This window comes from Sus scrofa, chromosome 2 (assembly GCF_054392235.1).
Source record: "Sus scrofa isolate SSC_HxYL_T2T_F1_AM1 chromosome 2, Sscrofa_HxYL_maternal_Yorkshire_Landrace_v2.0, whole genome shotgun sequence".
Taxonomy (NCBI): domain Eukaryota; kingdom Metazoa; phylum Chordata; class Mammalia; order Artiodactyla; family Suidae; genus Sus; species Sus scrofa.
In genome coordinates, this window is record NC_139384.1 from 100,200,705 (window position 1) to 100,227,474 (window position 26,770).

The following is a 26,770-nucleotide window of genomic DNA, read 5'->3' on the forward strand; positions in this document are numbered from 1 at the left end:
CTGCTGGCAGAAAGCAGACTCATGCTTGCCTGGCTTGGGGATGGGAACAGAGAATGACTGCAAATTGACACCAGGGATATTTTGGGGGAACGGAAATGTTCTGTAATTAGATTGTGATTGTGGTTGCACAACCCTATAAATTTGCTAAATATCACCGAATTATGCACTTAACTGAATTATACACTTAAAATGGGTGACTTTCATGGCATGGAAATTATATTTCAGTAAACCTGTTAAAAATTACATCTGCTTTCTTTTGTTCTTGTTTCTGTTGTTTCCAGCTTAGCCATTTTGTCCTCATATTATTACTTTTCAGGGAAAAAAAATTATTTTCTTTGTGACTCTAGTAGTAGTCCAGCTAAGAACAATGCCTAGAGAGTTTTATAAGTACCTCGGCACTTAGAACTCTTCCCTCTAGAGCAAAAGTTGAGGTGGGTTGGGTGAGTTCTTTTTGAACTCTTTCCCAGCCATCTTATTGTAAGGAAAAGTCTAGTTAGAACTCTGAAGGAAGCTTGATAGCATCCTCTGTGCTGGAATATCTGAAACCAAATGTTGGGGACTGTGGTGTCGGAGGTGGGTAAGAAAGGAGCCTTTAATTGTATGTATTTCTTTCCTGCATTCTTTAGAAGTTCTCGTAATATCTAACCTTGGCTCGAGTAGGTGAATTCATCCAGTGCTTATGAGGAACTGTCCATGCCTTTGGAAGATTTTTTTAGGCTAAGAAGAGGGCATTTGTTGCCAGTTGTCTGCTGTGATCATTACATTCCCATCCTGAGATCTGAGACTCACATGGGTCAAGAACCCAATTCAGATTCCATCTTGGGATCATCATTTAATTGCCTACGGCTTCTTCCCAAGAGAGTAAGTTAGTAAAGTACAAAACCAGTGGCATTACTGATACATAAGCAGGCTTTCATAGAACTAAAAATTAATCTGCTGGTGACAGAATTGGTCAGACTGAGAAAAAGGGCCACATAATGGCTGGTGCCCTGATCTGCTGATTTGGCTTCATTTCCCTCATCAGAGAGTATTTTCAAGGTGTGATCTTGAAAGAAAATAGCCTTTTCTCTGGACTGATAAAGGAGAATAGCTCTAGTGAATGACCTCACTGCATGATTGAGATGCCATTAAATCCTCAACCTTGGAGCAGAATGTGAGAGCTGGCTCTTAGAATCTTTAGGAGCCAGAGGTAAAAATGTACCCCCTCAGGAGGATGGGCTCTTTATTGCTCATAGGATTTTCCAGTTTGCCAAACTTACTGAAGGTATATAACTGGAGAGAACCTCTTGGACAAATATAACAAACAGTAAATACTGTTTTGTCCCTACTGTAGCCTCTCTCCATCTTGCATACAATGATTCCCATATATGAATTGTGCACAAATAACTTGATGCCTTATTAAAATCCTTATAATGAAGATTATCAATTACTATGAGCATTATCGGCACCAGTGGACTCCTTGCCAGAGTCCAGTATGCATTATCATCTGTTATTTAAATTCCTTCCTTTAGTTGATCAGTCTTTTTCTCTGAATCTATAGAATGATCCTTTGCAGTGGTTTGATTTTCATTTAAATGAGAATGGTTTCATTTTCAGGTTCTGCCAAGCAAACAGAGACAGGTTTTTAATTTTTTTAAATTTTTTAATTTTTTTTGGTTTTTTGCCTTTTCTGGGGCCGATCCTGCGGCATATGGAGTTTCCCAGGCTAGGGGTCGAATCAGAGCTGCAGCTGCTGGCCTACACCACAGCCACAGCAACTCAGGATCCAAGCCAAGTCTGCAACCTACACCACAGCTTATGGCAATGCCAGATCCTTAACCCACTGAGCAAGGCCAGGGATCGAACCTGCAACATCATGGTTCCTAGTCAGATTCATTAACCACTGAGCCACGACGGGAACTCCCAGAGACAGGTTTTTTAAAAACTCATCCCCGGAGTTCCCGTCGTGGCGCAGTGGTTAACGAATCCGACTAGGAACCATGAGGTTGTGGGTTCGGTCCCTGCCCCTGCTCAGTGGATTAACGATCCGGCGTTGCCGTGAGCTGTGGTGTAGGTTGCAGACACGGCTCGGATCCCGCGTTGCTGTGGCTCTGGCGTAGGCCAGTGGCTGCAGCTCTGATTCAACCCCTAGCCTGGGAACCTCCATATGCTGCGGGAGCGGCCCAAAGAAATAGCAAAAAAAAAAAAAAAAAAAAAAAACTCATCCCCGGCTGTCTTCTAAAGATGGGTTCAAGAGTGCCTGACTCACCAGTATTGTCCTCTGTGTAGATAGAAGCTTCTGTGTGAAGTCTCCTTAATTCTACTGAGATTCTCTCTTTCTCTCCCCTCCCTCCCTTTCCTTCCTTCCTTTTGGCATATGTGGAAGGCAATTTTGATCAGTCATGTGTTTACTTAGAAACTGGGAAGGTCTGAGGAGTTCCCGTTGTGGCTCAGCAGTAGCAAATCGGACTAGTGTCCATGAGGACAGGCGTTCAATCCCTGGTTTCGCTCAGTGGGTTAAGGATCCAGCATTGCTATGAGCTGTGGTGTAGGTTATAGACATAGCTTGGATCCTGAGTTGCTATGGCTGTGATGTAGGCCAGCAGCTATAGCGCTGATTTGACCCCCTAGCCTGAAAACTTCTTTTGTTTTTTTTTGTCCTTTTAGGGCCGCACCAGCAGCATATGGAGGTTCTCAGGCTAGGGAACTAATCAGAGCAGCCTACACCACAGCCACAGCAATGCCAGATCTGAACTTCATCTGCGACCTACACCACAGCTCATGGCAATGCCAGATCCTTAATCCAGTGAGCGAGGCCAGGGATGGACCCGAAATCTCAGGGCTCCTAGTCAGATGTATTTCCGGTGTGTCACAACAGGAACTCCCTTAGCCTGAAAATGTCTATATGCCATGGGTGCGGCCCTAGAAAGATGAAAAAAAAAAAAAAAAGAAAAGAAAAGAAACGAAAGAAATTATGAAGGTCTGTTAGAAGGCAGGTTTCAGCATAACAAAACTGAAGAGCCTCTGGCCCCCTCTGAATGTGGAATGTGTTGTTTTAATTGAATGTCAAGACTTGTTCAGGTCCTGTCCCCCTCATCTGCCTCTGACTTCAGATGGGAAAGGTCGCTCCTGGTTTCTGATTTGCAAATACCGAGCATCGTGACCTAATTCCTGGATGTTTGTCCTTGGACCCTTGCTCTCTGTTACCCATGAAAATTTGGTTGTAAGGAATAAATCATGGGCTTTACTTGGGAAGAGATTTCTTACAACAAATGGGGTACAGGGGAAGAAATAGGCTTAAGGCTGGGCTTCAAGGAAACACCAGGGAGAAGTGAGCTACCTGGGGCTGCTGCTGTCCTTGGATGGTAGGAAAGCAGAAGATCTCCGTGGAAACTGCCCACCCAAGAGGACCTTGACTTCACCACATGAGTGATTAGGAAACTGCTGCCTGCCTCTGCGGAGGCTGTCTCTCTGGGCTGGGACACTGCTGGCCTCCATGGCCATAGCAGGAGACATGGCTGCTGTGGTGGATAATAGCCTCTGTCTCGTTCCCACAGTACAGACCCTGAGCAGATGCCTACTTTACGTTCAGAACCTGAGCTGCAGAAGAGCCTGGGAAATGCAGAATTTTTCTGCTTTTGAGCCTTCCAGCCCAAGGACATGAAGGAAAACCTCTCCATCTTAGACTTTTACATATAGTCAGTTATGCTTATTAAAAATGTTCCTGGAGTTCCCATCGTGGCGCAGCCGAAATGAATTTGACTAGGAACCATGAGGTTGCGGGTTTGATCCTAAGGATCTGGCGTTGCCATGAGCTGTGGTGTAGGTCGCAGACGTGGCTTGGATCTGGCTGCTGTGGCTCTGGCGTAGGCCGGCAGCTACAGCTCCAACTGGACCCCTAGCCTGGGAACCTCTATGTGCCCGGGGTGTGGCCCTCAAAAGCAAAAAAATAAAGTTCCTTTTTGGAATTCCTGCTGTGGCGCATCAGGTTAAGGATCTGGCATTGTTTCTGTGGTGGCTCCAATTGGATCACTGGCCTGGGAACTTCCATATGCTACAGTACAGCCAAAAAAGAAAAAAAAAAAGTTCATTTTTAATCATCTTAATTCATATGAAGTTATGAATGAGCATCCTGGAAGAATATGCAAAAATGAGACAGTCCTTAGGCATATAAGGTGTTCTCACAAATTTAAACCCACCTTTCTTGACCACCAAACTCACTCATTTAAAGTATCTTCAAGCCAAGCAATGTTTGTGCAGTATGTGGCCAAGCTACAAAAGAAACATGCAATTAGAGCGTCCTTGTGGGACCCCGGTTATGTGCATATGTGTGCACATCAAGTCCTATGCTGAGAATAAGCATTGCTTTTTTTGTGACCCTGGGAAGCACCGATGCATTGTGTGTCCCAACAGGAGATGCTGTATAATCAAAGAGCTGGCCTTGGCTGATGGCACCAGAATGTGTCTGCTCATTGGGGAACTCTTGTAAAATGGGGAAATTAGAACCTATGATGGCTGTAGTCTTAGCTGTAGTTGACGTGAATGGGTGCTGATGACACTGTGGATGCAAAAACTCTGCTTGCTACCTCATGAGGTTAATGTGAGAGTTCAATGAGTATAAAGTACTGGAACAGTGGCAGGCATATAATGAACACTATATAAATAATTGCTATTATTATGATTATTTATATTATATTATTATTTAAATTAATATATTGCTATTATTTAATAATTATTATTTTCTGTAAAGTGGGGATAACTTAGTTATAGGATTGCTGGAAAGCTTAAATGATTTTAATCCCTGGCATTAAGCACTGAGTGAATGTTAGCTATAAAATAATCATAATCATAATGGTTTAACTCAGAATGATGCTTTCACTATGACATATTTCCCTAGACCTTTTAACCCAGAGGCCTCCTATCTCTGAAGAGTAAGACAGACTTGCTAGCTTGAATTTGAGAGACAAGCAGAGGGCCGTCTTCTCTCCTTCAGGACAGGCAGCTTCTTAGCAACATGCACATTTTTCTCCACACGTTAGTATATTTTACAGGCTTTCAATAGAACCTCAAGCCCAAGAAGTTAGTTTACCTTTGGAAAATTATTTCTCAAACCAAAACGACTTCATGCCACACTTAGTCATTGGATGAATTAAGGTCTCTGCCCTTAAGATTGGGCCACGTTTAATGACAAAAAAATAAAAAGGCCCAATCTTCGTGAAATTTAGGAATTGGTATGGTTTGTTAGTTCATATTTATATTAGCCACATACTTTGACCTGATTTGGTAGAACATATTTTTGCATAAGTATCTGGTAGACTGTTGAATCATTTTTAGACTGTTGAATCATTTCTTGGGAGGTTGAAAAGAACATACTTTCAGAATTTGTGGTTTTAAAAAAGGATTTACTCTAGCCTGATGAATAGTGACAGTAACGTGGACTTAGGGAATGGAATTCTTAGGGCCCTTCTTGTACCTTCTGGCAGTTTGCATACCAATTAGCAAACGTTGGCCTGATCAGCAAAGTATTGATTCTGGATGGAAGAGTTTGCCTATGAAGTTCCTAAGTGGGAGCTGAAGTCCTGTGTAGGTGAGGTGAAGGTGTCTGGGTAGGGTGAAGAGGAGCTCTGAAGCTCTCAAACACATTTTAAGAATTGTTAGTCGGAGTTCCCGTCGTGGTGCGGTGGTTAACGAATCTGACTAGGAACTATGAGGTTGTGGGTTCGGTCCCTGCCCTTGCTCAGTGGGTTAACGATCCGGCGTTGCCGTGAGCTGTGGTGTAGGTCGAAGACGCGGCTCAGATCCCGCGTTGCTGTGGCTCTGGCGTAGGCCGGTGGCTACAGCTCCGATTGGCCCCCTAGCCTGGGAACCTCCATATGCTGCAGAAGCGGCCCAAAGAAATAGCAAAAAGATTAAAAAAAAAAAAAAAAGGAATTGTTAGTAATCTTAGAGTTTCCGTTGTGGGCCGCAGAAGCGAATCCAACTAGGAACTGTGAGGTTGCGGGTTCGATCCCGGGCCTCACTCGGTGGGTTAAGGATCCAGCGTTGCCATGAGCTGTGGTGTAGGTCGAAGATGTGGCTTGGATCCCACGTTGCTGTGGCTGTGGTGTAGGCCAGCAGTTGTAGTTCCAATTGGACCCCTAGCATGGGAATATCCATATGCCGTGGGTACAGCCCTAAAAAGCAAAAAAAAAAAAAGAACTGTTAGTAATCTGTTTGAAAGTTTTCAGAATTGAGCAGTCATCTTCCACTGAAATGCTACAGATAGATTTTTCCTGAAACACTTTGCAGAGATGTAGATTCCCAGCCAGGGTATGGAGGCCCCTCCAAGAACGGGGCCCAGTGCAACCGGGCCTTCGTGTGGAGGGTGTTTTCTTGGGCCTGAAGGTTTCACAGCTGTGTACAAACCTCTCTCCTGAGTCCTCAGTTGCTAAACCGAAAATACTTTACGTTACCTCAGGTCTTGTGGTTACCGACCCTGGGGAAGATGGGATGGGAGGAGAAGTGTGGTAAATTCCAAGGCAGGGAGGTTCAGGAACCTCCTGACTCAGGAAATACCAACGTCTTCCAATAAATGGGACTAGTCTGTGTTAATATATTTATCCACAGCGATAAAGTGAATAAAAAATCTGGAATTAAAAAATATATATATATATTTAATTAGGAGTTCCCGTTGCAGCTCAGCAGAAAGGAACCCGACTAGTATCCATGAGGACACAGGTTCGATCCCTGACCTTGCTCGGTGGGTTAAAGAATCTGGTGTTGCCGTGAGCCATGGTGTAGATCCCAGACATGGCTTGGATCCCGTGTTGCTGTGGCCATGGCACAGGCCGGTGGCTGCAGCTCCTATTCACCCCTAGCCTGGGAATTTCCATGTGCTGTGGCTGCAGCCCCCAAAACCAAAAATAAATAAATAAACAGATTGTCTGCGTCCTCACTGCCTGTAAGGCCCTTTGCATGAAGGGAGGTGGAAATGTAACCCAGTGTCCCAGGCCTCCAGCATGGGACCTCAAAGTGAGGCCTGATTTCTTCTTATACTTGAATTAAACCAATTTTAGAACTCCCTCCTCTACCTTGCCTCCAATATGGATGATCATTGGAAAGTCCATCTTTCAGAGACTTTCTTGAGAATATTTCTAAGGATTCCAGCTGCTGTGTTTCCCTGTCTTCACTAGCCTGTTGGTCAAATATCATGTTTTTAGCTATATCAAGGCCCCACTGGCTGGTCCTAGGTGTCTCTGCTGCAGCAGCAGAAGCTTTGGCCAGTCCACAGAGATGCTCGTGTGAACCCTACTCTGTTTACGGCTACTCCTGAGGCGGGTCCAGATCTCTGCTAATTTGTCCAGACCCTGTGACTTACACCTTCCCTAAAGCCCTAGGACTTCTTCTAGGCACCAGTTCAGATTCCTTCTTGCTTCTGGCAACTTGCCTTTTCTGAGCTCCATCATCCTTTCTGACAGTCTGACCTGACTCTGACTGTGCCACATGGGGCCATTTGATGCATCTCAGTGTCACTGAACCACAGAAGAAAAGAGATGGGGTTATGGTCATAAGGGTGCCTTGTGTAAAGTCACAGATGCCATCAGATGTATGGACCTGGGGGTGCCCAACTTCACTCGAAGCACTCAGGACTAGAGCACCAGTGGATTTCTGGGGGCCTGGTGACATGTTATTCTTCCTGCTGAAAGCCTTTGCCTATTTACAAATATTCTAGGGGCACCTAGGCTAAGCAAGAAAGACAAAGCCTCCATCATCACATGTGAGGTTGTGGCAGAATTGAAGAAAAGCCTTCATGAGTGTAGGGGAGGGATCCATGCAGATTGAAGGGCTCGAGGAAAGATGGGTGATGATGGTAATTGATGATGTCAGGGGTTCAGACTCATAGTGGGAGACCTGAGCTTTATCCCAGGAGACCCTGAAGAAAGGCAGGTGTCTAGATAAGTTCTGCATGATACCAAAGAGGAAACTGAGACCCGGAGAGACAGAGAGACTTTTCCAAGGCCACTCAGTGAGATAAGCCCATTAAAAACTTCCCAGTCTATTGTTTCTTCTATCCCATGTGCTGCTTTCTCCAGGGGGGAAGGAGGAGAGTGGGGAAGGAGTGGCAGAGAGACTTCGAGGAAGGGTGCAAGCCTCCTGGTCTCCCTCATTAGGTGACTGCAGTCTCTAGCAGGTGGCGGGGGCAATTGGTCAGACCACCCGGCAGTGTGCGCCGAAAGTGTTGCCATGTTGCGCCCTCATCATCAGTGTGAGTTGTTTGATGCTGCTCTCAGTAGCTAAGGTGAGGGACACAAACTTGTTGCCGCAAGGGACCCGGGTTGCATCATCCATCCGTCACTTCTGTTAAACAAATTCACTAGAGTAGAATATACAGCAAGCTGCTCAGAATCAGAAATCCTGGCAGGGGTCTTTAAACGGCACACTTGAGTACACAGTCGGATGGCAGTGATGGTCTCCTCCCTGCATTTGTCTGTAAGTTTCAAAGCAGACACAGCTTTTTAAGTGAAAGGCCACTAGAGCAGCTGCAGGCTGCATTCTGACCCTTCGCCTCTCTTTGGCCGCCTCCAGGGCACCCAGGGACAAGCAGAAGGCTTGGCCAGTTCTGATAGTGTGATCAAAGGCATGGAGCCTGCACCAGCCAGGGCCGTAACTGAACATAGGCAGGATCAGATGGAGCCAGTGTTCACGCAGAGTGGAGCTGCTCCCTGGAGAGGCCAGCAGAACTGTGCTGCCGAGACTCCCCTTATATCTTCACATTCCCAAATGGGCGTCCTGTGCTGCCAGGCAGCCATAGCAAAGTCGCTTCCCTACATGCCAGGATTTCTCTTTAGATCCCCTCATCCCTCTCCATACTCGATGATGAGCTTCCCTCCTCCTTCACCGAGAAAACACAAAGGGTAACCTGTCTCCTCCACTGGCTTCACCAGCCCGGTTCACTTGGATTCACGCTCTGCCTTCTCCCAGTGCTTCTGGGAGAATCATCCCTGCCCTGCTGTTGGGTTAAGCCCTTCCTCTCCACATGCTCCAGAACTGCTCTCACATGCTTACTCTCCTTTTCTCCCTCGTCCTCGGTTCTTTCCCCATGACGCCAGCATGTCTGCTTCTCTGCTTCCTTTTGCTACTTGCTTTCTTTTTTTTGGCTGTGCCCACAGCATGAAGAAGTTCCCAGACCAGGGATCAAACCCACATCACAGCAATAACCCGAGTCTCAGCAGTGACAACAGCCGATCCTTAACTGCTAAGCCACCAGGGAATTCCTGCTGCTTGCTTTCAAGGCAGAAAATCTTGAGTTATCCATAGTCAGTGTCTCCACTTTATCACCTCTGTTTCCCTTAGCTTATTCTCTTGGACTTTCACTCTGAAATGACTCTTCTCTAGGTCACCTGTGACCTCCATCCTGCCAAAGCCAAAGCCGTCATCCCAGTCAGCCTCTCTGCAGCATTTGATGCAGCCGGTTGCATCCTCCTTGTTGAAACACGTGTCGTCTTTGTCTCCATAACACCACCCATGCCTGGTTGTCCTTACCCTCCCCGCTTTTTCCGTCTCCTTTGCTGGCTCCTCTTCTACCAAATCTCAGCTGATTATGGGACCACAGCTTTCCCTAGCCCTTTCCCCCATGTAAATTCTCTACCCAAGTAAGCTCATGCAGTCTTACGATGCTAAGTAATACATAAATACCCAATGCTCTCCAGTTTACATTTCTAGTAGGAACCTTTCTGTGTGAGTTTCAGGTTGTTATGTCTAAGAGCCTCACGGATATTTCCACTTATGTGTTTGAAAGAGGCATCTTTCAGGAATCTAATATATGGCACAAATGAACCTATCTGCAGAAAAGAAACAAACTCATGGACATGGAGAGCAGACTTGTGGTTGCCAAGGAGGAGGGGGAGGGAGAGGGAGGGACTGGGAGTTTGGGGTTAGTAGATGCAAACTATTGCATTTAGAGTATATAAGCAATGAGATACTGCTGTATAGCACAGGGAACTGTATCTAATCACTTGTGATGGAAAATGATGGCAGATAATGTGAGAAAAAGAATATTTATATGTATATACACACACACACATATATATGTATATATATATGATTGAATCACTTTACTATACAGCAGAAATTGACAGAACATTGTAAATCAACTATGATAAAATTTTTTCTAAAGAATGGAAGAAAAGAAAGACATCTTTCAGTTTAAAACCAAATTTTTTTTTTTGTATTTTTTGTATTTTTATGGCCACACCTGTGGCAAATGGAATTTCCCAGGACAGGAGTTGAAGCCAAGTTCCAGCTGCAACCTATGGCAACCCCAGATGCTTTAACCCACTGCACCAGGCTGGGGATCAAACGCATGCCTCTGCGGTGACCTGAGCCACTGCAGTTGGATTGCACCACAGTGGTAACTCCTAAAGCCAAATTCTTGATTTTCCTCCCCAGACTTACCCCTTCCCAGTTTCAGGAAATGGCATCATCCTCATCTCCACCCAGCTGCTCAAGCCCCAAACAGTGGAGTCTTTCCTAAGTCCTCTCTTTCCTTTAGACGGTGTATTAGTTACCTAGGGCTGCTCTAGTAAATTATCTCAAATGGGTGGCTAAAAACAGCAGAAATGTGTTCTTTCACAGTTCTGGGGGCTAGAAACCTGAAATTAAGGTGGCAGCGGGGCTGTGTTCTCTGAAGGTGTAAGAGGAGTCTGCCTGGCCTCTTCCAGCTTCTGGTGGTTGCTGGCCATCCTTGGTGTGCCTGGCCTACGGCAGCATAATTCTCTGCTTCTGTTGTCACAAGGCCTTCTTCCTCTGGGTGTGTCTGTATCCAAATTTGCCTCTTTTTTTTTTTTTTTTTTTTTTTTTTGGTCTTTTTGCCTTTTCTAGGGCCGCTCCAGTGGCATATGGAGGTTCCCAGGCTAAGGATCTAATCGATGCTGTAGCTGCCAGCCTACGCCACAGCCACGCGAGATCCGAGCCTCATCTGAGACTTAAACCACAGCTCATGGCAATGCCAGATCCTTAACCCACTGAGCAAGGCCAGGGATTGAACCCACAATCTCATGGTTCCTAGTCAGATTTGTTAACCACTGCACCATGACGGGAACTCCCAAATTTGCCTCTTCTTAGAACCATACCAGTCATTGGGTATAGGACCTTCCTTCATCCAGTTTGCCATCTTAACTTGATTACGTCTGCAAAGACCTTGTTTCCACATAAAGTAATACTGGGAGGTTTTGAGTGAACATGAATTTGGGGGAATGCTCCAGTTCAGTACAGATCCCTCAGCTAGTTTTAGCCTCTTTATCTCCAACAATTCTCATACTCCTGCCACAACCTTTGTCCAACCTGCATCCCCTGGATCACTGCCCCATACCTGGTCTCTCCCAGTCCACTTTGGCCCCCTCCAGCCCACCTTACCCAAGGCGGCCAGAGTAACCTGTTCGTAGTGTCAATGAGGCCATGGTTTCTGCAAAACCCTCTGGTGGCTTCCCGATATCAGAGAATAAAATCCAGCTCTTTCACTTGGTTTCAGAGATGCTCACTGGTCTTCCTCACTCCCCAACTTCGTCTCCCTTTTCTTGCCTGCCTGCGTGCTGAGCCCCAGCCACACCGGGGCTGCTTTCTGGCCCCCAGTCATGCCGAGCTGTCTCATGGCCATTTCATTCACTGCTCTGCTTGAAATAATCTTCCCTCAAATCCTCATATGACCATATCCTTTTCATTGTTCAAATCCCAACTCACCTGTCATCATCCTCTCCTTACAAAGGACTTCCCAACAAAGCCTAGCCCAGCAAATGCCCTGTCTCTGTCTCTCTTTCACTACACACACAATAGCCTATTTACTTTCTTTCCTTTTTTTTTTTTTTTGCTTTTTAGGGCCACACCTGCAGCATATGGAGGTTCCCAGGCTAGGGGTCTCATTGGAGCTACAGCTGCCAGCCTACACCACAGCCACAACTTGGGATCCAAGCCACGTCTGCGACCTACACCACAGCTCATAGCAACACCAGATCCTTAACCCACTGAGCAAGGCCAGGGATCAAACCCGCAACCTCATGGTTCCTAGTTGGATTTGTTTCCACTGTGCCACGACAGAAACTTATGTTTACTTTCTGTATAGCTCTTTGTTTCAGTATCTGAATTTACCTTCTTCATTTATTTATAGATAATACTATCACTGATGTGATGTATTATTTATTATTTGTGCCTCCCCCAGTAGAATGTTAAGTTCCTTTAACCAGCTAATTAGTTTTCCTTGTCCACCACTGTACCCCAGTTCCTCTGAAAGCGATTGACACAAAGACGCCAGTAAATGTTTTGTGTCTGATAAAATGGGCTGCCTTTGTATTCTGTGGCTTTCACCCTCCCTCCCAAGGTGTGTTTCATTTTCTAGTGGCAAAATCTCTTGCTTTGGTACATTGGAGCAGTTTGTACACATTCTTATATGTTCACCATTAAGGGGGATAACATGGCCTGTGTTTATCCCCCTCCCCAGCTCTCAAATTCTCAGCTATGGCTTCTTCAGAATAGTTCCGCTAATGTGGGGCCCGTCCCCGCCTCCTTGTACACACAGGTGCGTGCTCCTTTACAACTTTGTATACACTTTATACACACTTCCCGAGGCAAAACCTATCACTCATCGTCCTGCCCCTACCCCCACAGAAAAGCATGTCTAGATGTGTGCGGGATTGTGTAGGAAGAAGTACAGAACAATTTAGAAAAATATTATTATTTTGGTTTATAGGGAAAATTTCCCTGATGCAAGAATGCGAATATTTTTCCTCATCAGGCTGGGTAGGCATCTCTTATCTACAAGGGGGAGCGAATGCCCATCAGAGAATTCAGACTGATGCACAGAAAAATGTCCATCTTTCCTTTTTTGGAATAATTGGTTATGTGGGCATAAAAGATAATAGTCAGAAAATTGGAAGTCTGTTCCTTTTTTTCTGGTGTTATGTTAACCATTTCGAGAACGGTTACTGTATTTTCAAAGGCCTGGGTAATACTGGTTTTGCTGTCCAGAAAGTGTTACCATGATTATTAGATTTCTTGGTTTTTTATAGATTTCCATATTTTGATTTTCAAACCAGTTCAAGTTATTGTCTCCCACAAACCCGTTTCACTTTTTCGTTTCTGGCCTGTTCCTTTCCTTCTTGCCTTTGCAGTTTTCATAAAAAGTGCTTTAAATTCATTAACTCAGTGGCTTCACTTCTCACTGACTCCTCAAAGGGCCCCATTCTACTTCAGCAGAAGGCAGTGTTGCCCTCTGTTTTGGTGGTATGTCCTTATTGCAGCTTTAGACCAGCGCAGAAGCTGATGACAGCAGTGATGGGAGGGTTGGAGCTTACTCAGCAGTAAACAGGGCCAGCCAGTGCTTCTCATGGATAGGCATTCAGACAGGATGTTTCAGTGGGAAGAGCCTGGGTTTGAGAATCCGATGGTCTTGCCATAAACCCCAGTTCTGTTTTTACCATCTGTGCCCTTAGGTTGCTATTGGACTTCTCGGAGCCTTAGTTTCCTCATCTGTAAAAACAAGAAATGTGTTTTATGTAATTGCAAGGATTAAAAGAAGTCACACCCATGGAGTTCCCATTGTGGCTCAGCAAGTTAAGAACCTGACAGTGTCCATGAGGACGCAGGTTTGATCCCTGGCCTTGCTCAGTGGGTTAGGGATCCATCATTTGCCGCAAGCCGTGGTGTAGGTTGCAAATGCAGCTTAGATCTGGTGTTGCTATCTATGGCTGTGGCATTGCCAGCTCCAATTTGACCCCTGGCCCCACAGGTGCAGCCATTAAAAAAAAAGAAGAAGAAAGAAAGAAAAGGAAAAGAAGAAAAAGATTAAAAAAAGAAATAACACCCAATGGTTCCCAATAACTTTTATTTTAAACTCGGTGTATAATAATTTCTTCAAAATCTAAATAGCACCTATTTTTAAAAATCCATAAAAACAATTCAGCTAACCATCTTAATTACTGATTTTCTTGAAAGGTGAAAGCAGAGGGAAGATATTGATTTTGCCATTTGACAAGTATTTTTCATCACAAATAATGATAGACCTGCTGAGCTTCTTTTCCTCATTCTACAGTGATGTGGTATTTCATTTTTATAGTTGATTGCACTTAGAGAAAAATCTCAAGTTAAAATAAGAACTTAACAACTCAAGGATAAGGACACACTTATAGAGAAGTTAAAAAAAAAAAAAACTACACCATGCAGCATTTGTTCATTGCTTCAGTATTGTCTTGCCATATAACATCTTTGAAAAACCACCTTTTCACATTTTTAGCCATGTGCTTTGAGTGTAAGCTTACCCCCCTCACACACACACACACACACACGTATGTGCACACATCTCCCCGCTATTTCTGACACCTTCTCCCACCATTGCCATAGTAATGAGTCTGAGGAAGGGGTATGATGCACTTTGGGCAAGTGAAATGCAAAGACTTTTGGGTTTTTTTTGTTGTTGTTCTTTTTTTTTGTCTTTTTAGGGCTGCACTCACGGCATTTGGAGGGTCCCAGGCTAGGGGTCCAATCGGAGCTACAGCTGCCGACTTATACCACAGCCATAGCAATGCCAGATCCAAGCCTCGTCTGCACCCTACACCACAGCTCACAGCAACGCTGGATCTTTAACCCACTGAGCAAGGCCAGGGATCGGATCCGCATCCTCATGGAGCCTAGTCAGATTCATTTCTGCTGAGCACATGGAAACTCCAATGCAAAGATTTTTTGTAGGACTTCTTGGTTACAAATTTCTTTATCTTTAGTGGAAGTTACCAGAAATAATTATCCTTATTCTCTGGATGGTATGATGTGAAGTCATAAGACTAGCATGGCCTTACCTATTTTCACTACCTGGCAATGAGAGCAGAATCAAAGTACAGAAGAGAAATAGACACAGACCAGGCTAACATGTGCCTCTGAATCAAACAGGATCTGAATCTAGAACTATCTCCAGATATAGAAAATACTAATCCCCTTTTTACTCCAAGCCATTTTGAATTGAGTGTTCTGTCCCTTGTGCAAACAGAAGATTGCCAACTAAGAGTCCATTAAAATGGGAGTAATTGAATATACTAGTAGATTCCTATGCCAGATAGCCTACCTTATAAAGACTAGCATTCATTTTCTTTCATTGTAGCTATTATTCTGGGTCATCTCTCAAGAGTATATCAGTTCAAAGATTCAGTGAATACTGTTATCATGATGTTCATTACGGTGTATATGCAAATCTGCTCATCTTCATTAACCTGTGGGGTTTTTTTTTCAGTTTATTAGCTAGTAAAGGCAGAGTATATTAGCTATCCTCTCCATGTGGAGGAAAATATTCTAGATTTGGTTCAGTGGACAATAGGTAGATATTAGGAGTACTCAGTGCTACATGGATGGACCTAGAAATTATCATACTCAGTGAAATGAGCCAGACAGAGAAAGACAAATATCATGTGATGTCACTTATATGTGGAATCTAATGAAATGATACACATGAACTTATTTGCAAAATAGAAACAGATTTACAGACATAGAAAACAAACTTATGGTTACCAGATGGGAAAGTGGAGGGGGATAAATTAGGCATTTGGGATTAATATAGACACACTACTGTACATAAGATAGATAATCAAGGACCTACTGTGTAGCCAAGGGAACTCCACGCAATATTTTGTAATAACCTGTAAGGGAAAAGAATCTGAAAAAAAAAATGTATACGTACAACTGAATCACTTTGGTGTATCCCTGAAACTAACACAACATTGACATTAACTATACTTCAATTAAAAAAAAAAGAAGTACTGCTGTTGGAGCAGTAATTAGAAGGACAATTGAGATTACTCTTGAATAGATAGCACCTTGCTCATTTGCAGGATTTCAAATTATACGTTTTAGGTGTTTGACTTGTTTGAAGACTATCTTCTTGCCATTTAAAGAGCAAACTCCATGGGAGCAGGGATTCCACCCTTTTTGTTCATCCAGCACCTGCACAAAATCTGGAACATAGTAAGTGCTCTAAAGATATTTATTGAATAATTGAATTATGGATGGAGGAAGAACAGAAGAACAGAGAGAAATGAGAGAGGAGGAACATTTGGAGACAAAAGCTGCAACCCATGGGGGAGGTACCTAGACTTAGGGTTGTAGCAGGAGACTAGAGGAGAAATGATCAATCTGACAAACCCTACCAAAAAAGTGAGTAGCATTTGTTGACTAAAAGGGAAAAACCAAGGAGAGATAGAGAAGAATGAGGTTTGCCACCTGAGGAGCTGAAACCATGGTCATTCCTTAACCAGAAAATTAGGATGGGGATGAGCTTGGGAGCAAAAAAACATAAATTTCTCTCTAACACCGTACACAAAAATAAATGCAAAATGGATTATAGGCCTAAATATAAGGCCAGATACTATAAAACTCCTAGAGAAAAAAATAGGCAGAACACTCTCACATAAATCACAGCAACATCTTGTTTGATCCACTTCCTAGAGTAATGACAATAAAGACAAAAATAAACCAATGGGACCCAATTAAACTCAAAAGCATTTGCTCAGCAAAGGAAACCATTAAAAAAAAAAAATGAAAAGACAACCCATGGAATAGGAGAAAATCTTTGCAGAGAATGCAACAGAAGAGGACCTTATCTCCAAAATATTTAGACAACTCACAAACAAAAAAACAAACAACCCAATTGAAGAATGGGCAAAAGACCTAAATAGACATTTATCCAAAGAAGATATGCAGATGGTCAACAGGCACATGAAAAAATTCTCAATATCACTCATGATTAGCGAAATACAAATCAAAACATTGTACAATGAGGAACCACCTCACACCAGTCAGAATGGCCATCATTAACAAGTCAACAAATGACAAATGCTGGAGAGGGTGTAGAGAAAAAGGAACCCTCCTTCACTGTTGGTGGGAATGTAAATTGGTGCAACTACTATGGAAAACAGTATGGCGGTACCTCAGAAAACTAAATATAGAACTACCATATGACCCAGCAATCCCACTCCTGGGTGTGTATCTAGACAAAACATTCATTCCAAAGGATGAGTGCACCCCGATAGTCATCACAGTGCTATTCACAATAGCCAAGACATGAAAACAGCCTAAATGTCATTGACAGATATATGGATTAAGATGATGTGGTACATATATATATAATGGAATACTACTCAGCCATAAAAAAGACAAAACAATGCCATTTGTAGCAACATGGATGGAACTAGAGATTCTCATCCTAAGTGAATTAAGCCAGAAAGAAAAAGACAAATACCATATAATGCCACTTATTTGTGGAATTTAAAATATGGCACAGATGATCCTATATATGAAACAGAAACAGATCATGGTCAAAGAGAGCAGATGTGTGGTTCCCAAGGGTGGAAGGAGAGAGTGGGATGGATGGGCAGTTTGGGGTTTTTGGAAGTAAACTGTTGTATTTAGAATGGATGGGCAATGGATCCTACTTTATAGCACAGGGTACTACATGTGATTGGGTGACTTTATTGTAGAACAGAAATTGAAGAAACATTGTAAGTCAACTATACATTAATAAAAAAGTAAAAAAAAATGAATCTGGTATTACCAAGAAAAAAAATCCATAAATTTGATTTTTGGATATGTTTCTTTATGAGAGAAGAATGTGTCATGAATATGGAAATGTCTTGTAAGGTCCTTGGAATGAGGGATTTGGGAAAATGTTGGAACTGGAGGAGGTTGGAATGCATAGAAAAGAAGAGAATTATGTGCCAGAGGGCGTGAGAACTGGATGGAGTCAGCTGGAGAACAGATCAGAAACGGAGGAATGAGGCAGAGGCGAACAACCTGGAGGATTAGTTGGAGAATGGGGTGGGGGTGGGGGATGTTTGGTGACAGAAACCAAAGGGGAGCGACAGTAAGAGGAGAAGCAACCTCTGCTTGTTCCTTCAGACATGTTTCAGAGTAAAGAATGCACTTGGTTATCCAGAGTTTCTGGGAAATTAATGCAGGTGGTTGAAACCTAACGCTAATAAACAGATTATCTGTTTTAGCCACTTTCAAACTTTTTTTTAATTACAATCCACTCTTAAGAAATGCATTTTACATTTTGATGCAGGATACACAACCCCCCCCCCCCACACACAATTGGTACAAAATTTCCCTAAAGAATATTCATTTTCACTATGTACAACCTACTCAGAGAATTTTCATCTATTTCATTGTTTAAATGCTGTTAACAACCCACTAAATTGATCTCACTACCCATATATAAATCACGACTGCAAGTTTTAAAAGCTCTGGGGCATACAGTGGTCACATAGGAAATGGAATGAATTTGGAGAAAGAGTACATTTTTGAAAAAATTTAAATTCCAGTTAGATAGATAAAACTTTTTGTTTCAAATCCATTACAGTAGGAAACGCCATAACAGTGCTGTGTTCTTAGCACTTTCAAAATTTAAAAGAGAGAATTAAAGAAAAGCACTTACTTTCCCAAAAGATTCACATAGCATCTTCTCTCGTTGGTTACCAACTTGCAAGTAAAACTTAAAATGTAAATTTTGTTCATTTGTGCTGGATATTAGATTCCAGTTATAAGTGATATCATATGGTATTTGTCTTTGTCTTTCTGGCTCATTTCACTCAGGATGAGATTCTCTAGTTCCATCCATGAACATCTCCTCAGAAAAGAAAATCATGGACTTGGAGAAGACACTTGTGGCTGCCTGATGGGAGAGGGAGGGAGTGGGAGGGATCGGGAGCTTGGGCTTATCAGACACAACTTAGAATAGATTTACAAGGAGATCCTGCTGAATAGCATTGAGAACTTTGTCTAGATACTCATGTTGCAACAGAAGAAAGGGTGGGGGAAAAAATGTAATTGTAATGTATACATGTAAGGATAACCTGACCCCCTTGCTGTACAGTGGGAAAATAAAAAAATTATTTAAAAAAATGTAAATTTTGGATCCAGGTCATGAGGTGTAATTCAAAGGACTCTGGCTTTGGAAATGGGCAGACCTCGACTTCAAGTTCTGGTTCTGCCAGTTAGAAACTGTGACCTTGGCCCAATTACTTAACCTCTCTGAGTTCCTATTTCTTTGTCCATAAGTGAGGAAAACAACATTTACTCAACAGAGTTGCTGTTGTTATTGAAGAAGTCACATCACTCATAGTCCTGTACTTGGTGGGCATGTGATAAATGACAATTGTTATTATCATGAGGGTTAAATTATAGACACTTCTAAAGCTCCTAGCACAGTGCCTGGCACAAAGCAACAGTAAATATCAGTGATCTTTGCATGCCAGCTACCAGAGTCGAAATACAGTTGTAATCTGAGTGCACAGAAATGTACAAACCAATTATATGATTTCTGCCTTGCACACAATTTATAGAAAGATATCTATTGGATAAGGTATATGGATAACATTGATGTCATTGGAGAGATTGAGTTCCATCTGCGTAAAGTGACAAACAGTTCATCACTAACATGGAGTTTTTCTAATTCCTCTACCAATATAACCATTAAAGTGACGGCAATGCAGTCATTCAATAAGCCTAAATTTATTTACACCTACAGTGCTAGGTCCTGGGGATAAGAACACAACAACAACAAAAAAATAGTTTCTAGAAGCATGATTAAAGTTACCTAAAATAAACATTTACTTTTCCTCAGTGCATCACCGTGGACCACCATGGACCATCAATATTATCTGTGCTTTTTGGCTCTTCCTGATTTTACGCACAAAGTCAGAGGAAGGCCTAAAGATGCTTTGTTGGCATTAATGACAGTTCCATGGTCCACTTCTTGGTGATCTACTTTTTTTTTTCTTTCGGCAGAACAGGGATCAAATTCGAGCCACAGCTAAGCCACAGCTACGGCAATGCTAGATCCTTAACTCACTGTGCCACAGTGGGAACTCCTACTTTTGATATTAAAACACCTCACCCCATTCAAGACTTCCTTGTCTTTGACAGTATGTCCTCAGGCAGTCTCGGGGTAGCTCTAACTGGACAAGCCCATAATCCACGTCGCCTACATGTAATCTTATTTCCATCTCGCCATTATTTTACTTGCCTTTAAAAATAGTCAGTGAAGTTAGCTAAGTGTCACACCATTTGAAGAATAAAATCAAAAATGTCCGAGTACCTGTTGTGGCACAGTGGAAAAGAATCCCACTAGCATCCATGAGGATGCAGGTTCCACCCCTGGCCTCGCTCAGTGGGCAGTGGATTAAGGATCCGGTGTTGCTCTGAGCTGTGGTGTAGATTTTAGGCGCAGCTCAGATCCTGCGTTGCTGTGGCTGTGGCATAGGCTGGTAGCTATAGCTCCAATTCTACCCCTAACCTGGCGACTTCCATATGCCTGAGTGTGGCCCTAAAGAGCAAAATAAATAAATAAATAAATGTCCTCTCTTTCTCTATTTTAAAATTTCCTTGCCTTGCTCCCCATTACTTTATTGTATATCTTTCTTTGACAGATTTCAAATACATCATCGTCATGGTAATATGGTGATAGAATGCCCTTAATTCAGGTATAGCATCTGCAGATACTTTCAAATAGTTTTCAGGGAGTGATGCACTTTTTGTTAACAAGTATAACTGCTGAGTGCCTGTGTACAAAGATGCTCAGGATAAGATCCCTGCACCAAGGAGTTACAGCTAATGAGAGAGATGTCGCATCTACCAATTACTCTAAGGGATGGACTGACAAAGTGTCTGGGAGGAAGGACCATAAGATAGAATCACACATATGGTGATTTGGTTCTTATCATTTTTCCAGATGGCTTTTGTTGCCCGGATTAGCCCTTTTGTCCAGTGCCTACAACAATGATGAAAGAGAGTGTGCATAAATTGAAAAGATGTGGGTATTCCAGATGTTAATTAGTAAAATGAACTCTCCTTATATATGTAGAGTTTGATTGTGCAGTCATACCTGACCAGTGAAAGATGTTTAAAGCGCTACAAAGATTTGCTGTTTGCTCTTCCAAAAAAATGGGCACAAGAACTCCTTGGGGGTGGATCCATGATTCTAGGACAGAATGGCTTCTGGGTGGGTATCACCACCAATTAGTGGTATAGTTTATGTTTAAATTCAGATATAAATATCACTCAAGCAACCCCCAGCTTAGATGACAGCTTGTAATAAGGAGGCTATCTGGTGATTTGCAGAAAATTGTTGCTTTGCTCATAGAGCTTTAAATTTGTGAAAAATGGGGAGGTGGGCTGTCTGATCGGGAGTGTGGACATAATGTGTTATATTACAGCAAGACTACACATGTCTTAATACATGAGAGCTCCACTAAGGCAATTTCAGTTAGTGGATGAGCAGCATCTTCATTTATAAAACTTGATCTATCAAGACTTATTACAGATTTGCCCCTCAGAGAGAAGGTTCATGTGTCTGGTTTAGGGAATTTCTAAATTGGTAGTTTAAATAGGCAGAGTGTTTCTAAAATCAAAGGCCTCTATCCTCTTTCTTGTTGTTTTTTTTTTTTTTTTCTTTTTTTTTTTGCTGTCCTGTAGCATATGGAGTTCCTGGGCCAGAGATCAGAATTGAGCTGCAGTTTGTGACTTAACACTGCAACTGTGGCAACGCCAGATCCTTAACCCACTGTGCTGAGCCAGGGATCGAACCTACACCACTGTAGAGACAATGCTAGATCCTTAACCCGCTGTGCCACAATGAGAACTCCTAACACCTTTTTTTCTGTTTTTTATCTCTTTAGCTCTTAGTACTGCATTTGGGTAATTTTCTCAGATCTGTTTTTCCGATCTCTTTACAGTTTACTTTATTCAACTGGGGTTAACCTGTTTTTATTTATTGTAATCTCTTTTAAATTGCTATTTGTCTATTTTTCAGCAATAATTGAAAGAATACTACTATTAATTTGAAGATGTTTTATGTGATTCTTGTAAAATTTGACTTTGAAAATATTTTGCAGGAGTTCCCTTTGTGGTGCAGTGGAAATGAATCCAACTAGGAACCATGAGGTTGCAGGTTTGGTCCCTGGCCTCACTCAGTGAGTTACGGATCTGGCGTTGCCATGAGCTATAGTGTAGGTTACAGATAAGGCTCAGATCCTGAGTTGCTATGGCTGTGGTATAGGCCAGCAGCTGTAGCTCTGATTAGACCTCTAACCTGGGAACCTCCCTACGCTGAGGGTGCAGCTCTAAAAAAGCAAAAAAGAATTTTTTTTTCAATCTTTTCACATGTTTTCAGTTGCTGCTTTTATATCTTTAGTCTTTATAAACATCCTAATTTTAGGATATTTTAACTAGAACTATTGCGTAGTTCCAGCTTCTGAAATTCTTGGCGGTGGTGGAGGAGTTGGGTGAGGTGGGGAGTTCCTGACCTTTGTATCTGGTGACCCTTGTTCGTAGTGCAAGACTTGTGTATTTTGTAACTTGGGGTTGTGAGTTTTTCTTCTGGAGCTTTCTTATTAGTAATCCAGTATTGGCTAGGGTTGACTATGTGTGTGTGTGTGTCCCGTCCCCCTCGGCCCCCATAGAGAGGTTTTGTGTGAGCTTTTGTTGGGATCCAGGGTTGTCACTGGCCTGGGTGACCCAGTGGTGTGGAACCTACATGAGGTGGACTTGTATTATCAATTTTCAGGGAGGCTTTTTTTTTTCTTCCCTCTCACTGAGATCCAGGCTAAGATAGTCACCTTTCTTAACTGTCCCCTTGTGCAGAATGGAAAATTTTTTCCCTCATCCTCTCTTGGGCAGAGGGGATGGTTTTTTGAGAGTTCCAGCTTTAGGTGGGAGTCTCAGTTCTAATTCTGTCACCACACTTCCTGAAGGCCCTGGGGCTTCATTTCCTGAACAACGTGGATTTGCAGTCCACATCCCCAATTTCCAAGCCTTGTAACCTCTGCTCTCAGGGCAGCCAGCATTAGTTCAGAGGCTTGGTTCTGATTTTCACATCTCTCTGTGTGGGCCTGGAAACACAAGGCTTATTTTCTTGAGAACTCAGATGTGCATTTTAAAAGATATTTATTATCTTTTACCCAGAATGTCTAAGCTTTTCATAGCAAGAGGTTTTTTTCCAGATACCTTGTCTGGCCCAAAGCACATCATCCTCATATTCTGATGGTATCTGCTAGAGAGTGGAAGAAGCCTGTCTCCATTCAAAGAGGAGTGTGGAGAAGGGGCCTCTGCCCTTTAAAAGTTCATGGACTTTTTTGGTCTAACTCATTCATAAGCTCTGAGGGCTGTTCCTTCAGTCTTTCACTCAGTCATCCTTATGTTTAGAGCACATGCAAGAAACACTAAGTTCCTACTCTCCAAGCTTCTGTTCACTTATGCTTATTCAGCAAATGTATTTTGTGCCCACCATCTGCCACACATGCCAGGTATGTGTTTGTTTGTTTGTTTGTTTTTGTCTTTCTGCCATTTCTTGGGCTGCTCCCGAGGCATATGGAGGTTCCCAGGCTAGGGGTTGAATCAGAGCTGTAGCTGCTGGCCTACACCAGAGCCACAACAACACGGGATCTGAGCTGCATCTGTGACCTATACCACCACTCACGACAACGCCGGATCCTTAACCCACTGAGCAAGGCCAGGGATCGAACCCGCAACCTCAGGGTTCCTAGTTGGATTCGTTAACCAGTGAGTCGCGATGGGAACTCCGCCACGTATGTGTTTGTGCTCAGCAAAAACATACCCAATTCCTGTCTTCATGGAGGACATAAATCATGATGAGATAGTCACATACAGAAGTGTAAAACTGCAAATGTAGCAACTGTCAGAAAGTAAATGTGCATGTTACTGTGAGATGTGCAGTGGGGAATTTATCCAACGCAGCCAGGAAGGTCCAGGCCTCTTTGGAGAAGTGCAGTAAGACTGGCTTCCACAGAGTGAAAAAAAGAGTGATAACTGGGAAACAGTATGTGCAAAGGCCCTGGGGTGAGGATGAGGGACTAAAACAAGAGAGCTTAAATGGAAGAGGAAATAGTGAGAAGAATGCGGCTCCAAAAAAGGCTGAGAGGGAGCTAGGGACCAAACCATAGAAGACCTTGCAGGGTGTGAAGGAGTTTTATATTTATCGTAGGAGTCATTGAAGGGCTTTAAACAGGGGAATGACACATCTAATTGGCCCTTTGAAAGATCTTTCTGAGTTCATGGAGTTCCCATCATGGCTCAGCGGAAGCGAATCTGACTAGCATCGATGAGGACGCAAGTTCAGTCCCTGACCTTGCTGCAAACTGTGGTGTAGGTCACAGATGCAGCTCGGATCTGCTGTCGCTGTGGCTGTGGCATAGGCTGGCAGCTACAGCTCTGTTTTGACCCCTAGTCTGGGAATTTCTATATGCCACAGGTGTGGCCCTAAAAAGACCAAAAAAAGAAGAAGAAAGATCTTTCTGAGTTCAGAAAAGTGACCATATTTTAGGAGGGAGGAGTGATGATAAAGAAACTACTTGGGGAGTTCCTGTCATGGCGCAGTGGTTAATGAGGTTTCGGGTTCGATCCCTGGCCTTTCTCAGTGGGTTAAGGATATGGCGTTGCCGTGAGCTATGGTGTGGGTGACAGACGCGGCTCAGATCCCGCGTTGCTGTGGCTCTGGCGTAGGCCAGCGGCTACAGCTCCAATTGGACCCCTAGCCTGGGAACCTCCATATGCCGAGGGAGTGGCTCAAGAAAAGGCAAAAAGACAGAAAAAAAGAAAAAAGAAAAAATGCTTGGGAGGCTATTGTCAGTAGGCTGGATGAGGCTTGCTGGAGCTCAAATCCAGTTTGGGCTTTGTAGATACAAAGACAGGGACAGAGTGGAGACTTATTGAGCAGGTGAAATTATCAGGAAGAAGCAGAGAGATGGGCCAAGAACAACTCCAAAGGTCTGGGCTTACATAATTGGATGGCGTTGGTATTCCTTTGCTGAGAGAGAGAAAACGCTGGAAGAGGGCAAGGTTTGGTGGAAAGGCTATGGGTTTTTCTTTTGCACATGTTGAGTTTGAGATTTTTGAAACATCTGAGGGGAAAGTATCAAGAAGCAGTTGGATATATGGGGCCAGAGCTCAGAGAAATCTGGGGATCTAATGACATGAGTGATTTTCTTGTAGGTGATCATGAGATGAGATTTCCTATGGAGAGATGATAGCTAGCTATCAGCTCCACAGACACAGAGGTTACTGGTGACCTTAATGATGGTAAGATAGGGCGAGAAGCTTGGAATGGGATGCAGAGTGAGTAGGAGACAAAATGAAATCAGTGAGTAGAGACAACTTTCAAGAAATTTGCCAGTGACATTGCTTAAGGCTCAAATTCATTTTTAGAGGAAATATGTCCCTTAATTATAATTTAAAATCTTTTAAAATAGAGAGTCGGTGGAAAAATATGAAAATGGTTTCTTAATCCTGAAACAGTGGCCAAGGTAGAAACACGGGCTGGCACAGAGAGAGCCCCAAGACACAGACCCAATATTGAGTTGTAATGGTAGCTAACATTTATTGAGCTCTCATTTTGATTAACATGTATTAACTAACTGCATCTCCAAATACGCCTCTGAGGTTGGTATCCTTAATAACCCATGCAGGACTTGACGACCCTGGTCACCAGAGAGGAGCCATCACTTGCACAGCAGGGGGACAGGGATTTGAACCCAGGCAGTGTGGCAGTGGAGTTCATGTTCTTAACCACTGTGCGATTTTGCTTCTCCATATTTGTATCATCTGTGAGCCAAGGTATGGGCTCATCCATGTACAAATATAGAAAATGTTAGTGGTTATGTCATGACTTTGGAGCCAGAGTGTAAACTCATGTTAATTCAAATACTCCTCCTTGGCTCTATGTGATATAACAAGATAGGCACAAATGAAAGTGTCCTCAGACCAGCTTTAGCTTTCATCGCTGCCCTTCAGTAAATACGTCCACATTATTCATTGAATTGTGCCTGTAACTATGTGGTGGCCTCGCTGCTGAAGGTATGATAGGCGAGTAAGCAGAACCCACAGCAGTCTGAAGCCACTTGCTCCTCTCTGCCAAGATGTGTCGTTTGGGAGTTTCATGAACTAATGTCCTAAAATAAGGGACCTTTTCCAGGCCCCTGAGGGCTGGCTTTAACTGCAACATGTGTGTGTTTCTTTTCCTCCTAAGGATTTAACAACGCCGAGAGAACATGTGACAAAGAATTCATTATACGTAGATCTGCCACCAATCGAGTACTGAACGTCCTCCGTCACTGGGTCTCAAAGCACGCACAGGTAATTCAGTGGCCTTGGTATTTACTTGCAAGGACTTTTTTTTTTTTTGTCTTTTGTCCTTTTAGGGCCGCACCCGCCGCATAATGGAGGTTCCCAGGCTAGGGGTCTAAGGGGAGCTGTAGCCACCAGCCTACACCAGAGCCACAGCAACACCAGATCTGAGCCGTGTCTGTGACCTACACATACCACAGCTCGGGGCAATGCCAGATCCTTAACCCACTGAGCGAGGCCAGGGATCGAACCTGCAACCTCATGGTTCTTAGTCTGATTTGTTTCTGCTGCGCCACAATGGGAACTCTGCAAGGATTTTTTTTCCTAACCAACTTTTTAAATCATGACAATGGCTCCTCATCCTTTGGAGTTAGAATTTGGAACCTTAAAATTGGAGCAGAGGAAGGTAAGAATCAGGAGGGTGGACAAACAGATCAAAGCAAACCAGCATCCACTGTTTCTGATCTACAAAGGGCACGACAAGGAGGTGGCAGGGCTCCCTCTTCCCTCCTCTCTGAGGCAATAGCACCCACCTGTGGGCAGTAGAGCCACAGCAGGGCCACTGTGGCATGCCATCCTGAGAGCACAGGTTCCCAAGGCCCTCTCTGTAAGTGGCGTTGGGTCTGCTGGGGTGGTACCTCCT

General features: G+C 43.3%; 1 protein-coding gene across 15 annotated transcripts in view; it reads left to right on the forward strand.

The window, feature by feature from the left end:
• Nucleotides 1-26,770, forward strand: part of RASGRF2 (Ras protein specific guanine nucleotide releasing factor 2) — a 266,150-nt gene that overhangs the window by 191,628 nt on the left and 47,752 nt on the right. For all 15 annotated transcript variants that reach the window (XR_014838159.1, XR_014838160.1, XR_014838158.1 and 12 more), the window contains one exon: nucleotides 26,030-26,136. Coding sequence is in view for 11 of the 15 variants with exons in the window: in XM_021084503.2 (XP_020940162.2) it covers nucleotides 26,030-26,136 (107 nt within the window). In the remaining 4 variants the exon portion in view is untranslated. The remainder of the gene's footprint in view (nucleotides 1-26,029; nucleotides 26,137-26,770) is intronic.